The sequence below is a fragment of the Nesoenas mayeri genome (genome assembly GCF_963082525.1).
Source record: "Nesoenas mayeri genome assembly, chromosome: 2".
Classification (NCBI taxonomy): Eukaryota; Metazoa; Chordata; class Aves; order Columbiformes; family Columbidae; genus Nesoenas; species Nesoenas mayeri.
Window position 1 is genome coordinate 129,520,545 of NC_137543.1, and position 15,562 is coordinate 129,536,106.

At 42.8% G+C, this 15,562-nt stretch overlaps 1 protein-coding gene across 1 annotated transcript; it reads left to right on the plus strand.

Annotated features, from left to right (window-relative positions):
- The first annotated feature begins 10,162 nt into the window (after positions 1-10,162).
- Positions 10,163-15,357, plus strand: CYCS (cytochrome c, somatic). The gene is made up of 3 exons (XM_080338617.1): positions 10,163-10,312; positions 11,347-11,523; positions 11,694-15,357. The coding sequence occupies exons 2-3, from the start codon at positions 11,355-11,357 to the stop codon at positions 11,840-11,842; spliced, it is 318 nt and encodes a 105-aa protein (XP_080194743.1). The 5' UTR covers positions 10,163-10,312; positions 11,347-11,354; the 3' UTR covers positions 11,843-15,357.
- Positions 15,358-15,562: the final 205 nt, after the last annotated feature.

Here is a 15,562-nt window from a genome sequence, read left to right on the forward strand (position 1 = left end):
AGTAACAAATAAAAAGTGTCTCAATACAAACTGTCTTTCCCTTCCTAAAGAACCCAAATAAATTCAAACAGTAAAGAGAAGACCAGCTAGGGCAGTCTAGGGACATGTGCAGCCTATTTGAGAAGACTAGAACAGCTTGTCTTGGTCTAATGGCTGTGAAAACATAACTTCTTGAGAAACATATTAGTGGGATAAACACCAGTTAGGGAAAGAGCTGTTTCATTAAGGGCCAAATGGATTCACAAATGAGAGTTACAGTTTGACTGTGAATAAATTTATGCTGGGCATCACAAAGTGATTTTTAATGCTCACAGCAGGGAGGTTCAGGATTAGCTCTTCAATAGATGAGGAGTGAACCAGAAAAGATGCTATTTTAGAAAGGACCTGACCAGTTTATGACAGGAGTTATGGCATGGTGGCCAGCAACAGCTGCAGATTGCAGCTGGTGACCCAACAAGGCCCTTTGCAGGCCCTCACAGGCACCAAGTTGCCGGGTCAAAAGGACCCTCTGCTGCTCTGCAGGGAGTCAAATTCCAATAGTGCCAGCACTGCCACACACACAGAGGGACAAACATGATGCTTGGGAGCTGTGGAGTCTCTTTGTCTGTGCACAGCAAATTCCCAAAGCCTCCAGTTGACCATGGCCTCTCCAAGCCTACATTCCTATGTCAGACCTATTGTGGCTTGTACTTCAGACTCTTCTCTCTCCTTTTTTACTCACTAAGACAAGAACGTTTAAGAGAACAGAAAAGGCCATAGAGACTGTACTTAAACTGCAGTGAGGACTGGCAGAAGGAGAATGGGATGTAGCATTCACTGCAGGTCTTTGAAGGAGCCTTAGAACGAAGCAGGTAAGCTAGAGAAAACACATAATCTCTTATTAGGGGTTATCCCTAGATGGCTGCAAGTGGTCAATATAGTAGCTATGGATTAACAGCAGGCATTAGCTTTGTGGCTATAAAAATAGTTAAAGAAAGAGATAGGGACAGCTCTGCTGCTGTGTTGTGCTTAGCTGTTCAGGACTCCTAAAAAGTGTGAACAAAAATCAACCAAACAAAAAACTCCCCAAATGCAATATATTTGAACACCTTACATCATTTTTTAAACCTTTTGAATAGAAAGCAGCAAAGGAAACTTCAGTGGAAAGCTATCTCATGGATTAGCAACTGTCTTTGCAAAAAGATTGCATGGAATAAGCTTAAACTGCTATTTTCTGTATGCTGACAGATTAATATTACTCCTACCCATAATTCAGGAACACAGCTAATATTGGTTCAATGAATCTCTTAAGAAGCTGCAACTAAGTGGAGATTAGACAAGCAGAAACAGCACATGGACATTCCCTGTGTTTTTTTAACTGCTTAATTAAATAAGGGAATATTCAGTTGTTTCCCAGAGAGGACCTGAAGAGGGAGCAAAATGCCATTGTATTTTTCATTGAGAGCTTCTTCATTGCAGTCTTCTAAGCTGACCCATCGAGAGGTCAGATATACTCCCCTCTCCCTTAAACCAAATCACCAGAGTTCAGGATCATACACTGAACAAATGGCTCAAAGAGAACTATGCTTCCAGTTGTGTTATTTCAAAATCCTTGCGTATGTTGCCTTTAGTTTTGTTCAGCACACTTCATAAGTAACAAAAAGCATAAAAGTTTGGAAACTAGCAACAATAATTAAAAACTATATTAGTTTACACCCCAAGAAAGATTTGTGAAAACTGAAATTTTTCTTTCTGGGCATTAAAAAAAAAAAAAAAAACAAAACCACCAAAAAACCCCACAAAGCAAACAAACCTCACATAAACAAACAAAGAAAACCCACAAACAAATAAAGACACAAACAAACCAAACAAACCACAACTATAAGTTACAACTTAGCAATGAGTACATAACACATTTACTGCACAAAAGTTTCATCAATCATTTTTATCATGTATCTGTAAGCACCTGAATGAAAAAGCTCTGAACTTTTTGTTGGGTCACATTCATTAGATTAAAAAAAAAAATCAAAAGCTCAGAAAATACATTCTAATTTACTTGTTTAGTTTTATGCTTGGAATATGAAGATGGCAAAGAGATTAATATATTTAAAAAAAAAAAATGGCTTAGAGACATATCCTAGGAGCACAAGAGAAATATCTGCAACGCAAGTCATTTAGATTGAGTGTTCTCAGTGGTCTGAGACTTAATGCTTTAGAATAAGCTGATCCTGGGCAGTTTTTAGTGTCCACAAAAGCATCCAGCACTGATCATTGTCAGAAACAGTGCTAAACCACTTATGTCCTCTGATAGAACACTTCACTCGTTGTAAACACAGATGTAAAAACAAGCAGACAACGAAGCTGGATATTAAAACCTGATTCTAAAATAGGGACAACCAGGCAATTACTTGGTTACAAAAGTCTTGAAAACCTGACACAACGGGCAGCAAAACTGGCACGAGATCTGTGCAGGGAGGAATCCCACCTCTCCTCTGACAGAAACACCCCCTGGCTGATGCCACCTGCAGCAGTGATTTGCTCTCTATTAAGAAGACTGTAGGCCTGTAGGTTTATGAATTATCAAGACCTTGTCTTGTGATTTGCTCAGGCTTCACCCTCAGCAGCTCCTCGTGCTGCCACACAGAGCCCTCGTGGCTCTGCAGAGAACTGGGTATATATTTAAAAGCTTTCAGCCTGCCATAGCACGCTAGTTTTATTTCTATGGGAGAACAGAGCTCGGTTTGCCAATTTATGGCCTTATTTTTATTTACGTTATCAATGGTTTCTCCTTTGAAAATCCTAAGGTGAGCAAAGTTGGGGGGGACGTTGGTTTGTTTGTTTTCTAAGACTCATCTGAACCATGGGGCCGTGCTAGTGCGCTTATTTCATGAAAGCTCCTCCTGTCTGGGCTATGCCTTAAATACAAGAACTGTGTAGGCTTTAGTAGATTACATTAGATTAGCATTTCATCACTACATAGGGAGACCCAACCATACAAATCTGCTTACAAAAGGAGTCTTAATTTGGAGCTTTTCTCCGGGCTAAGTTGATGCTTTGGAGACTAATTTGACAATATCTTCATTAAAGCTGTTGCAGAATTACTTCTCATCCTATAGCTCAGATTATTCAGAAGATAATGTCCCAACTGATCACATAAATGAAAGGACAGTAATCTTTGGCTCCCACAGATACACAAACCAAAGGTATTATCAGTGTAAGCAACTGTCATCCCGTTCAAACAGGATATGGCTGAAATTCTTCCGGTTTGATTCATTCGGAAGATTTCTTTTTAATTGAGAATATGGTAGCTTTCATCTATTATTTGTCATCTAAAAACAGAAACTGAGGCCAGCAGAAATTACTGTTCTCATAGCATGCTTTCTTGTCATATGGAATCAGTCTCTCAGAAAATGCTCAAGGACATTTATTACACTTCTATTATTTTAAACTTTCCAGTAAACTGTGGCAGACTCCACAATGGTGTAAGACTAGCTTTAAAAACATAATGAAATTAATAAAAGGATACTCTTTTATTTGTCTTTCAACTCTTGAGAGCTGAAAGTTAAAGTTCTTTCCAAAACCAACAAAATTATATTTTTAAGAAAAGTTGAACTTCTGACTAATTGCCAAGTCCTGAATCTTTCAAATGCGAACATCTTTGGAAGTTAATTAACTCCGACCTGAATCCAAACTTTTTTTCCATTTGCTATCTTGAATCACCTATCTTTTTAGCCTACTTTCACTATGTGAACTGGTTTATAATGATTCAGAATGAGTTTCCTGATAATAAAACAGAAGTTGAAGCAGTCCTGTCCTAGGACAACTCTTGCATTTGGAAGTCAAATTGCTGTTCCACACTTCATTGCAAATTGCCTGACCATGCACTTATGTTTTGTACTCCCTGCTCCTCTATACTCATGCAAACGAGATGCCCCTGTTGAGTTACTTTGCTTCAAACCATGAACTGATTACAGAGAAACTGTACCCCACACTGCTGGTCATCTTACATGGAGGTCCATGGCCTCATTATACTCTTTGTGAGTTGACAGATAACCAGACATCTGTCAGTCTACAGGCAGATGCTACAGCAAATGCTCAAGCAGGGCAGTCCAGTGTCTCAACATAGCAGAGCGAGGCAGTGAGTCCGTGTTCTCAGCTGGACATCTGTGTGTGTTTTAAGTAGACAAAGAACAACTCTGAATCCCTGTTTGGTCTAATTTTTTGAGTGGTAGGCTGTAGTTGGACTCTAGGTGGTATTTCTGAATGGAAAGCAGACCTGTGGAATGGTTAATTTGTTCAGCACCGTCCGGGACATGGGGGCAGCCTGGGGCCACACTGAGGCCTGCAGCAGTTGCCCGAGCAGCTCATCAGTCCCCCTGGAGAGGACAGAGACAACTTCAAGACCAATGCACTGATCAGCTGCACTTACAGGTACCACTGTGGGGGGGACCCAGGCATCCAGGAGGGACTCAGGCATCGGTAGAGGGGAACCAATTTGGTGGTACTGAAGTTCAGCATCATGGGGGTGGGGGGAAGGTAAAAGAGGGGCACTGAGGGAAAGGGAATCGATGTGACACGAGGTAAAACCAAAGTTGTGTGGAACCAAAGTTCAGGGTCACGGAGACGGGACGGGGTGGGGCGGGGAGGGGAGGGAAGGGAGGATAATGAAAGAGGCGACATTAGGGGAAGAGATTCAATGTGACACCGGGCGGAACCAAAGTTCAGGGCCACGGAAGGGGGGGGGGGGGAGAAAATAAAAGAGTGGACGCTGAGGGAGTGATTTGAAATGACACCAGGCAGAACCAAAGCTAGGTGGAGCCAAGTTTCAGGGTTACGGGGCATGGTGGGAAGGGAGAGGAAAGGACACCGAGGCAGGTGAGGGACGGGCTAAAGGGGCACCGAGGCCCCCCAGTAGACGTGGTGCTGTCCATGAGGGAAGTAGAGGAGGGGGACACCGTGGGAATGTGAAGCAGGTGAGTGTAATTGCTTTGTGCGTGGGATTGTAAATTCTTGTGAGGGCCTTCCTAGTTTTTCAGGGGCTTTTTCTTTCTTTGTTTTTGTTACTCTTTTTTTCCTCTTTTTAAAAATTCTTCTTTTTCCCCCTAGTTTTTCCTCTCCCCCCCCCCCCCCCCCCCCTAGTTTTTCGTTCCTTTCCTAGTTGTTGTTGTGGGGTTTTTTTTGCTAGTGTTTCAGAGCCTCCCTAGTTTCTGGTGTCATCTGATGGGTGAGGTGTTATTCTCATGTGCAGGTTAGGAAGCTGAGGGTCTGCTGCAACGTGCAGAGCTCCCTCTTTTTCCACCAGAACTCCAAAACACAGAGAAAATGTTTCTGTGCAGGTGCTCAGGACAGCCCTACGTCTCATGTAGAGTCCAATTCTTTGTGCCATGGGTGTACGTGTCCCTCCTTCAAAATAAAGACGTGCTGCCTGGTGTTTCAGCGTTAGAGATTGTACCTGCTGGAATGAGTCTGTCCTCCCCACAGCTTGTGGTTGGTTCCATTGCGTCACCTCAGCAGCATCACAGGACTTGCTGGACAGGCTGTCGGCAGTCAGCAGTCTACAATCTCTGGTCATGTCGAGGTGTGCTTTTTCCTGGAAATTCCAAGGTCCTTGGTTTTTATTATTTTAACTACTTATTTACTGTAAAAGATTTTGAATAAAATCTTAAGTAACTAGAAAAGTCCTTGGAGTAAATAATGCCTATAATCTATCCTATTACTTAAAACTCTGCAGACAGTAATTACCCCCAATTTACATAATAAAATTAAAAATAGCAGAATATAAATACTGGAGCACTAATCAGAAGTAATACCTATACAGAAAAATCCTAGTTCATAATTTTAAAAAAATCATGTGTGCTAGTCAATTCACTTAGTAGTAAAGTAATGACTAAAACGTTACAGAATAAATAAATAAAAGGAATATTATTTTGGGGGGTTCTAGCGCAGGTTCCAGGTCAGCACATCGTTCTGGAGTGGGGTTGGGTTCTGAGCTAGGGGGAGGTTCTAGAATCTAGTTCAGTGGATACTTGTTTTAGCACCTCCTGAGGATTTGTGGTACTTGTTGATGATAGCGAAGCAACCCCTGGGGAGGACTGTGGAATCTTGAGGAACCCAGTAGAGACCTGGGGAGCTGATGTGAGTTCAGAAGTCTGGGGAGCCCTGAGGAGATGAGGTGCACCCTGGGAAGGACTGGGAAGCAGATACAGAAAGAACTCTAAACTCTGCCTTCATCTGCTAAGATCAAATCCGTCAACTGCCACTCTGCACCCCAGCGGTGCAGAAAATATTTCTATGTCCCACTCCCAAATATTTAATCTTTGTAACACAGTCATGTGACAATATAGCAGCAGTTCTTTTTAATTTGACAATAGCTTTTATCTTTCCACTAATGTAAAATGTGCATTGAATACAATCCAGATGGTCAATATAACACCATTAAAAAAAAAAAAATCACAAATGTCTGAGACAACTGCACAAAGCATAAATACACAGCCACTGGAAACTACTATTAGCAGAGCTTAAAATAAAACAAAGACTTGTTTGCTAAAAATGTTACACAAAAGTATATGCTATTCACAAGTTCAGCCTTGTCTTTAGAAAGAGCCTAATATGTAGCGACATGCAGAAAGTGCTCCTATCCAAATGCCCTGTAGAAGACATAATAAACATAAGCCCTCAGTATATTCTACATGACAGGACTCACACCATAGCAGTGTTGAAAAGTAACCCTCAAAGCATATGTTTGCCACTGCAGAATATTTTGCTCTGCAGAATCCTAGCACCAAGAATTTTTCAAGCCCAGCCCAGAATTAGTCCTTCATGTTGATAAACCAGGTTTTGAAAAACCTATGGAGAGATACACCTTTCTCCTGAATAATTTCAAGGGGGAAATGAGAGAGAGAGAGAAAAAAAAAAAAAAGCAAGCAGGTCTTGTGAACAATTTCAGTGCAGTTCAGAAATCCTAACAGTGGAAATCAGTCAGCACTGGTTTGTGGTGAGGTAAGATTTATGACTCAGGTCATAACTCAAGCTCTTTCTTAAAACCAGCTGACATCACCGTGACTGCAGCACAAATCACGGACTCAGCACTGCTGGTACAGCTGGTAACCAGCAGCAGCTCAGGCCTGGGCTACTTCCCCACAGTAAGAGGATGGAGAGGCCAAGGTATTCAAGGACCTAGTCCATGATGATTTCAACACAATAAACGGGTTGCAAGCTATTTGTCAAAGGCCAAACAAGAAGTTTATTACAGAACTGAGAAAAACAAAACACATTCTCCTGAGTTCCAGTCTCAGCCCACAGGGCAAGCTTGCTTCTTTAATCTGCATCGTATGTCCTGAAGAGAACTGGCTGGTTCTTTTGCTGTGCTTCCTTTAGTATTGCACTTCACACATTTGGTTCATTTTTCCTGCCTTCAGGATAGAATTACATAGCAATAATTCTGATTGCAAAATAACTATTCTTTCAGTGTGTAATGGTCTGAGGTAATAAAAGGACTAAAGTATTTCAGGTGTAACTACAGTGAATAACTGAAAGACTATGAAAGAATATGAACCTTCTAGGCAAACCACACCAAGGCTGGCAGTCTAATGAATGTTAATCCATGCAGTAAAGTAATAATACATTGAAAATGTGCCCTGAGCCATTTTAGTTTACTCCAGCAATTCAAACCCACAAAGCCAGAAGAGCCCTCATTTGTCTCCACCATTGCCTCTGGAAGTCCCACAACATATTCTGTCCTCCCGAAGAAACTGGACAACTTTGTGTGAGATTCACACAAAGATATGCAACAGATGCTATGTTTAGCAGAGAAGGGTAACATTTCACTATTAGCCTGTCCTACCACAGAATATTTCAAGAAGTACAACACCTGGTACCTTGAACAACCTGCCTTCTTACACCTTCTACTTTACTTACAGCCCAGTTCTTACCACCGTGTTGCTCCAGATTCACACTTAGTAACACCCAAATGGGCTTAAACAAGTAAGTCAAGTCCTCTCCACTCTAGGTACCTCTTCTTAGCAGTGAAAACACATATTCATATATTCTTACATGAGGCAGAATCTCTGTTTCCACTAACAATATAGTGTGCCAACCCACAAATACTCTGTATCATTTACACCTTAGTGAAAAGGGTGTTACACCATGACTACTGGCAGCCATGCAGCAGACATCTGCATGCTCGGGTGTCAGGCAGAGAAGACAACAGTTCATTGCACACACTGATTTTTAGTATACTAATCTTCAGTGCTGAAAATCTCACAGGTTTGGTACTTTCCCTGAGAGCATAATTTCCTTGTTTCAGAAGTTTAACAAAAAACAATTAATTCATCTTGAATTAAGGTGTGGTTTTCAAAAACATCTTCCTGAAGAACAATTAACATTGCTACAGTGACCCTCCATGTGCATCAGAAGGGTTAACTGTGAAGCTCAACACGCAATGCTCAGTACAGAGCATACAAATCTAGAAGGCAAAATCCAACAGAAATTAAGACTCGCAGGTGTGTGAATCTGCATTCTGTGAAGGGAGAACCTTTGAATGGATGCCACACCAAGTGCTTAAAGAAGCTTAAGTATTTACACTACAGTAATTTCTTAAAGCAGCTTAAAAGGTACTTTCAGCTCCTTCCTCTTTTAAAGAGACCAGGCATCTTATCACGAGATTTGTGATATTAAGTTACATACATCTGACTGCTGGAATCATCTAAGACACATAAGTCTTACTAAATAAAATCATAGTCCTTACAATCATGGTACAATAAAAATAAATAATAATAAAACAAACAGATAATGTCTTTAGCTTTTAAAATAGTATCTTTACAGTTAACCTCATAATTCTGGGTGCCTGACATGATTTGAGATTTGAGTTGGCCAACAGCAGAAGTTAAGATGCCAATTTAAAGTGGTTCCATTGCACATGTATTACCGCACTCGCCATGAAGTATATCAATTTAGCTGTATATCATAAGCAAGTTAGTTTTATTGTCGTACATGTACTGTCAAGAAGATTGCAGTGTTTATTGTTTAAGTTTAGGAGTAGGTTACTAAAATATTTTGTATATACCTTGCAATGAAATGGAATGTTAGAAACTGTCTCATCCTCTAGACACCCTGAGCGCTGGAAAACAATGGGCTCTCTCCAAACAAGGAAGTAATAATTTGCTGAATATTTTTATGAATTGTCTGCAAAACTCCACCATTAGAGGAACCCCTGATGTATTTTTTACCTTGTCCTCATAATCTCTTGCTTCGTGCTGGCACTTCCGATGAGCACTGCTCTGCAAGGCCATTACAGGAACACGCTTAGACCAGCTCCAGCATGGCATAGTAATGCCAGATAGGGAAATCCTTAGTTTTAATGCCTATAGTTCACTATAGGCAAACAGTTCACTTCTTGCGATCACTGCCCTTTGATCACAGGACATTACTACATGCGGCTAGGAGCCTGCCCTTGTCCTCATCAAGGAGACTGAGATGGCGGTCATGTCTGAAATTCATTATTTAAACTCTAAGAAGTCCACAATGTATGGATTTCAACATATCTTCTTCAAGCACCACAACACTGCCCAGCCTCCTGGGGACACATCTGGGCCACCTTCTTCTTTCCCCGTGGCGATCCCTTTGGCAACACCGTCATCTTTGACGCACCCGTAGGATTTCAGCATCCCACAGCACATGCAGGATCCAGCTGCTCCCCTCAGCTCCACGGGCCGACCCTCCTCCAGCCCGAGGGGTTCGCTACTTGGGACGCCTCCACCTCTCTGTTCTCTCGGCTCTTTCTGACCGTTTTTAGAACCCAAGCGCACGCACAGCGGCTCCCGCCCTCGCCCCTGGAAGGTGCCAGAAGCCCCGCGGCGAAGGGGCGGGAGCCACGCGGCCCAGGCCCCGCCCACCGCGCCGCCACGCGCCCGCCCGCCCGCGCGACTCTTGCTTCGTCTTCCGCTGTGCGCATGCGCCCGGAGCCCGCTCCCGCGCGGGGGCACCGTCGGTCTGTACGTAGCCGAGTTACGTCTGACGCCATTCCGCGGGGAAGGGGAGGGGGAAAAAACCTGGCTCCCGCCAACCGCAACCTAAACTGCTAGCTCGCAGCGCCGTGACGTTTGCCTTGATGGACAGGCGCCAAAACCAATCAGACGTTCCGATGGCGTCAGTTGATTGGTTGTCGCGCCGGGAGAGGCGGGCCGAGTACCGGCGTGGTTTGGTTGCGTCAACACCGGCTTACATAGGGTGGAGTACAGCGTGTCCTTGGGCTCAGACGCCGGTGGGTCCGGAAGTGAGCGGCGTTGCGGTGACCGCCGAGGGAGCAGTGTCAGCGGGGCGGCCGGCCGGGCAGGTGCGGGCAGCAACTGGTGGGGCAGCTCCGTGCGCGGCCTGGCCCTGGCCCTGGCCCTGGCCCGACTCGGCCTGGGCCTGAGGCCGTGGCCCGGCGGGGCCGTTATCCCGGAGGGGTCGGTGAGGCAGGCCGGGCGGGAGGCGCTGAGGGACGGGGACGTGAGGCGGGCGGTGCTGGTGTCCGTTCTGACAGCGTGATTCGCACCTCCGTGGGCTGGGGCGGGGGAGCCCGAGGCCGCGGCCTAAGGAGGCGGCCGGGGCGCGGCGGAAGGTCACGGCGGGGCCTGGCGGCACCACCTCGGGCGGCTGCGGCCGGGGGGCTGCAGGGACCGGGGCGGGGGTACCCAGCCTGCGCGGGCTCTGCCGGTGACCGCTGGCGGTCGGGCTGAGCCGCCGCTCTGGGGCCATGCCGCGGTGGCGCCGCTTGCCGGCAGGGTCCCCCGCGGCGGGAGCGGCTGCTCGCCTCAAGGTCAGGCCTCGCGGGCCTGGAGCTGGAGCCGGGCGGTGCGGCTGCCCTTAGGTGCTCTCCCCAAACCGCCCGCAAATCGCGTTGCTGCCGGCGGGTACTGGAGACGCGTCCCGGCCGGGGCAGGAGGAGAGCGGGGCAGCCCAGTGCCGCCCGCCTGCGGTGTGTGCGGGGGTGATTTTCCGGCTGATAACGAAACACATGCAAAAAGGCCTGTCCCTTGACACAGGGGTGTTCGTGAGTAGGAAACTTTACTATTATAGTAACACAAGCTGTATATGGAAGTCGTGTTCAATTTACCCTTCGAACATTATACTGTTTAAACACTGCAGGGCAATTAACTTTGGCTGAGGGAAGGTTTTTCCTGCTCTTCAAGCACATTTATCACCTTGATACCTTTTAATGTAGCCTAAGGATTTTATGCTAATCTTTAAACCCAGGAGCTATAGCTTGTGGATAGAAAGCATGCTGGAGAATTACTGATAGGCCATATGTGTGGTTTTGTAAATCAACAGGACTAGGTGACCTTGAAATTGCCGTGCTGACCTCTGTGTGTATTCTTGGTCTAGTGCTGAAAATGGGAGATATTGAGAAGGGGAAGAAGATCTTTGTCCAGAAATGTTCCCAGTGCCATACAGTTGAAAAGGGAGGCAAGCACAAGACTGGACCTAACCTGCATGGCCTATTTGGACGCAAGACGGGACAAGCTGAAGGCTTCTCTTACACGGATGCTAATAAGAATAAAGGTAAATTTAAAGCTATTCTGAGTTACCAGAGACATAAAATAATCAGTTGTTGGTGATAGTTCTAGAAGTACTGAAACCTGCTGAAAAGCAAAATAATATGGAGGACAAGAATATAAGTGTGCTTGTTACTTTAAAGTCACAAACTATCTTTTTCTTTTTCTTCTCTCTAGGTATCACTTGGGGTGAGGATACCCTGATGGAGTATTTGGAAAATCCGAAGAAGTATATCCCAGGAACAAAGATGATTTTTGCGGGTATTAAGAAGAAGACTGAGAGAGCAGACTTAATAGCATACCTCAAACAGGCCACTGCAAAGTAAAAGTTATCTGCTGCCTTATTTATTTCACAAATGAGATGGCAATGGAAATGTCTGTCATAAGATTGGTTTTTAAACTTTCTATTTTTACATGTACTGTATCTAACCTTAAAATCTGTTTCACCCGCCAGATAACTTTGCCCATGGTGGGTCACTGGAGTACACACTTGTTTGGCAGCCACTAACTTAATGGAAACTATGTAATTGGGTTGATTTAAGTGACTATAATGTTCAGTCATTCTTGATAAAATTAAAAAAAAAATAAACATTTCCTGCCTCTTCATTGTTTAAAATATATAAATGATCAAATGAGCAATTGTCAACAGCGTAATAGCTTTGACACCCTAGCTCTTTCAGATTAAAAAGCAGAGTGGTTTTTTGGCATCTTCCACCGTATATCTTCTGTCTCACTACTTAAAAAATTTTACTAAAAAAACAGATGATATTTTTTGAAGTTTAATCAGTGCTAAGTGTTGTGGTATATATTAATCTCTCTAAAGCTTGCAAAAAGAATGCATTTCATCTGACTTAAAAACCATTTGTGAAATGGTGGTTGTGCCCAGCCACTTTTCTTTTCGCATGTTACCTAATTTATCCAGACTGAGAGCTGCATGCGCCAGTAGACTATAATTCCCCTTCAGAAACATCTTCAGTTCTGAAATATTATTGAAAGCCTTTGCTCAGTAAATCTTTCAAAAAAAATAAAAGCCATTCTAAGTGTAATGGATAGAAGAGAAGAACATCCTGTTCTGGAAATACACATGCTAAAGACTAAGCTGAGAGTTATTAAATGTTCTTAATTCAGCAGAAGCATTCACCTAAAATCTACTGTTATGGGCAATTTCAGATGAAGGGGTACAGGAACAAATGCTGAAAGGAAACAGTCTTCCTTTGTGCCTGGCTATAGCCAATGTGGTTACTTCTGAAGGTTCTGTTATGCACAGTGCGAGACAGTGTTTTTAATGTTTTATCTGCATTTATTTCATACTACATGAATTGTTCAGATGAATGTATTTACTGTGTACCAACAGTAAGGCATAACTCAGAGCAATCAATACTGTAAATTAAAAAAAATTAAACGTCTTGTTTGCTGTACGTGTTTAAAATTAAGTGAAAAACAGTGTGAATGTAGAGAAAAATTAGGAGTCCAGCTTTACATCATTAAGAAACAAGACAAGCAAAAAGCTCAGCGTGAAAGGAAGTAAATGCTAGTGGAGTTGGTGTGAGAAGTACTTAGAAGTGTGGCAAAGTTAGCAAGTATTTTGGATTAGAACTAGCAAAGCTAAGCTCTTTAACAGTGTTCTTGCTGTGTTTCCTAAGTGGGATGGGAGAAAACTCAACGTAGCTTGAAAGCTGTAGCTGTGCTGTAGGATTGGCTGAGCTGAAGTCATGTTGAGTACAATAGCATACTTAATCACTGAGTTATGAAGGGCTGTCACTCAGAATTAATGAGTGACAAGAATTAAGATTACTAACAAGTTGTCACAGTGGTTGATACCATATGTGTTGTGATTTTTGATTTTTTTTTTAATCAAACTAAATGTGCAAGCAGCATTCCTTGCTAATAGGAAGGCAGATGTAACCAACAGCAGCTTCTCTACTAGAAGTTCGTTAAGAGATACTTTCAAATTGTAGTATGTTTCTGTTTCAGTTCTCACAAGTGATGTTCATCATAGCGCCTTTTTGGCTATGCAGAACTTCCTTTTCACTGTGTCAAAATCCTGATAGAGCTGTTATAGATAAAGAATGTGACCTTACCCAGCTCTGCAGTCTGCTGAAGTGATTACAGTGGATTACATGGAGGCAGCTGTGACGTTCTGTTCTGTCAGCACCTTTATGAGGTGAAAAAAAGACACTGTGATCTCCAAGCTGCTATTCTTCCCTAGTTGAGCTGGAGAAGAAATGGACTGTAAAGAAGAGGATTTTGCAGTAAAGTGGCATTTAATTCTGCACAGGCAACAATTAAGTAAGTTAACATCATCAGAAAAACTTCTTCAGGAGGAAGCAGAGTGACCCTTTGTCCCAAGTAAGTAGAGGACGCAATTTAGCTTGCCTTGTTCTGTCTGTACCTCAGAGGCCTTAGTGCAAAGACAAGTGCAGCTCATACATACCACTGAAGATGGAGAAAACTGAACTCTTAATTCTAGACTGGGGATGCATCCTTGTTTACATTTAAGAGAAACAACCTTTCTGACCTTTGAAATTTCATTTTTCTCTTTGCATCCCTAGACAGCACCAGCTTGTATTTGCTGTAGCCATTTACTACTGAACAAAAGTATTTCTACTAGTGGATCAGCAAAGCAAGAATATTGAAATGGAAGAAGGTTACATTATCACTTGTTGAGATGAGTATTAATGGAAATACTTGGGTGAGTTTTTTGGAGGTAGGACTGAGGCATCCAGACTGGTTGTGGGATCAAGCCTTAATTCTTTGATTTCTAGGTGTATAGAGTAGGAGGAGTGAGGTTTGCCTCTTGTTATATGAAGTAGCAAGTGTAGTGTTTTTCTTTCTGATAGTGATATCAGTCCAGACATTTGGTATTTCAGTAGTTCCTTTACAGTTCCAAATTAGGGAATCAATGCACCATTGCCAAACATTGCACCATCCTATAAAAATGGTACCTGGCTACAAGTCTACAGATTTGTTCAGGCATGCCTTTCAAACTGATCTTGCAATGTTTTCACATGTAGTTATGCAAATGCATAACGATTATAAATGGCAAAAATTACTGCGAAAAAGGAAAATTCAAAAGTACGGCTTTTCATAGTATGACTTTTCAAAACCAAAATGAAACAGACAGGATACTTTTAAAATTATGTAACTTCTTATTTATTAATTTCAGTGAAATTTAGTGATACAGAAGCTCTTATTTGGAATCTAACAATTCAAGTGTAATTCCTCTATAAACAGCTAAATTCGGGTAAGTTTGATTTGTAGCTGTCTGGGCAATTGTAGCTAATGGCTTCAATTAAAAATACGCTCATTTTGATAGATCTAGCCTTTTGTGGGATTATAGAATACTTTTTTTGGTATAAAATACAGCATCTGTGATCCAAAACAAATGTGATACATTATGCTTCACTTTGGGGGAGAACAGAAATAAAATAGGAAATAGTTAAGAACTATTCTAGATATTGTAGTCTCTCAAGGCCATTAAAGCGCATGCATTTACCTCTGTAGCAATCCTTGTCATTTGCCTTTATCTAAAATACATAATAAAACACTTCCAGGGCCAAAGACAACAGAAGTCTCTGTGTCACGGCATATAGGATGGGTTCAACTGTTCCAAACTGACATACTGAAAACCTGGTTATTCTGGGAGGGGAGCAGCCCAGAGGTAGCAGTAAGAAACATTAACCCTGGGGAAGGGTGTGAAATCCTTTCCAGAGCTGCAATGGCTGAGTCAGGACTCCAGGTAGTTCTCACCATCTGCTCACAGTTCAGAGCTTGCCTGTAAGTACTTGCATGTTTTTTTTCCAGGATCGTTCTTTTGATCTGAAATACATAAAATGTAATGTTCACTTTTTGAATAATTTTCTGGTTAGAGGTCTCACAGTAGGTGAGAGATGTGGATGACATGTTTGCTTCAGTGACAGGATACAGATTCACATCCCTGAATTTCTGGACACAGCTGCATTAACCACCAAACTGAGCATGTGTGCTGGGGAGATGTACTCTGCCTCTGTTGGAGCTGTCATTATGCAAGAGGAGAGCCAGAGAGA

Excerpts from the sequence above, each read along its gene's own strand:
- CYCS (XM_080338617.1), top strand. The coding sequence starts at position 11,355 with ATGGGAGATATTGAGAAGGGGAAGAAGATCTTTGTCCAGAAATGTTCC. Across the intron at positions 11,524-11,693 it reads GGATGCTAATAAGAATAAAG|GTATCACTTGGGGTGAGGAT; the intron begins GTAAATTTAAAG and ends TCTTCTCTCTAG.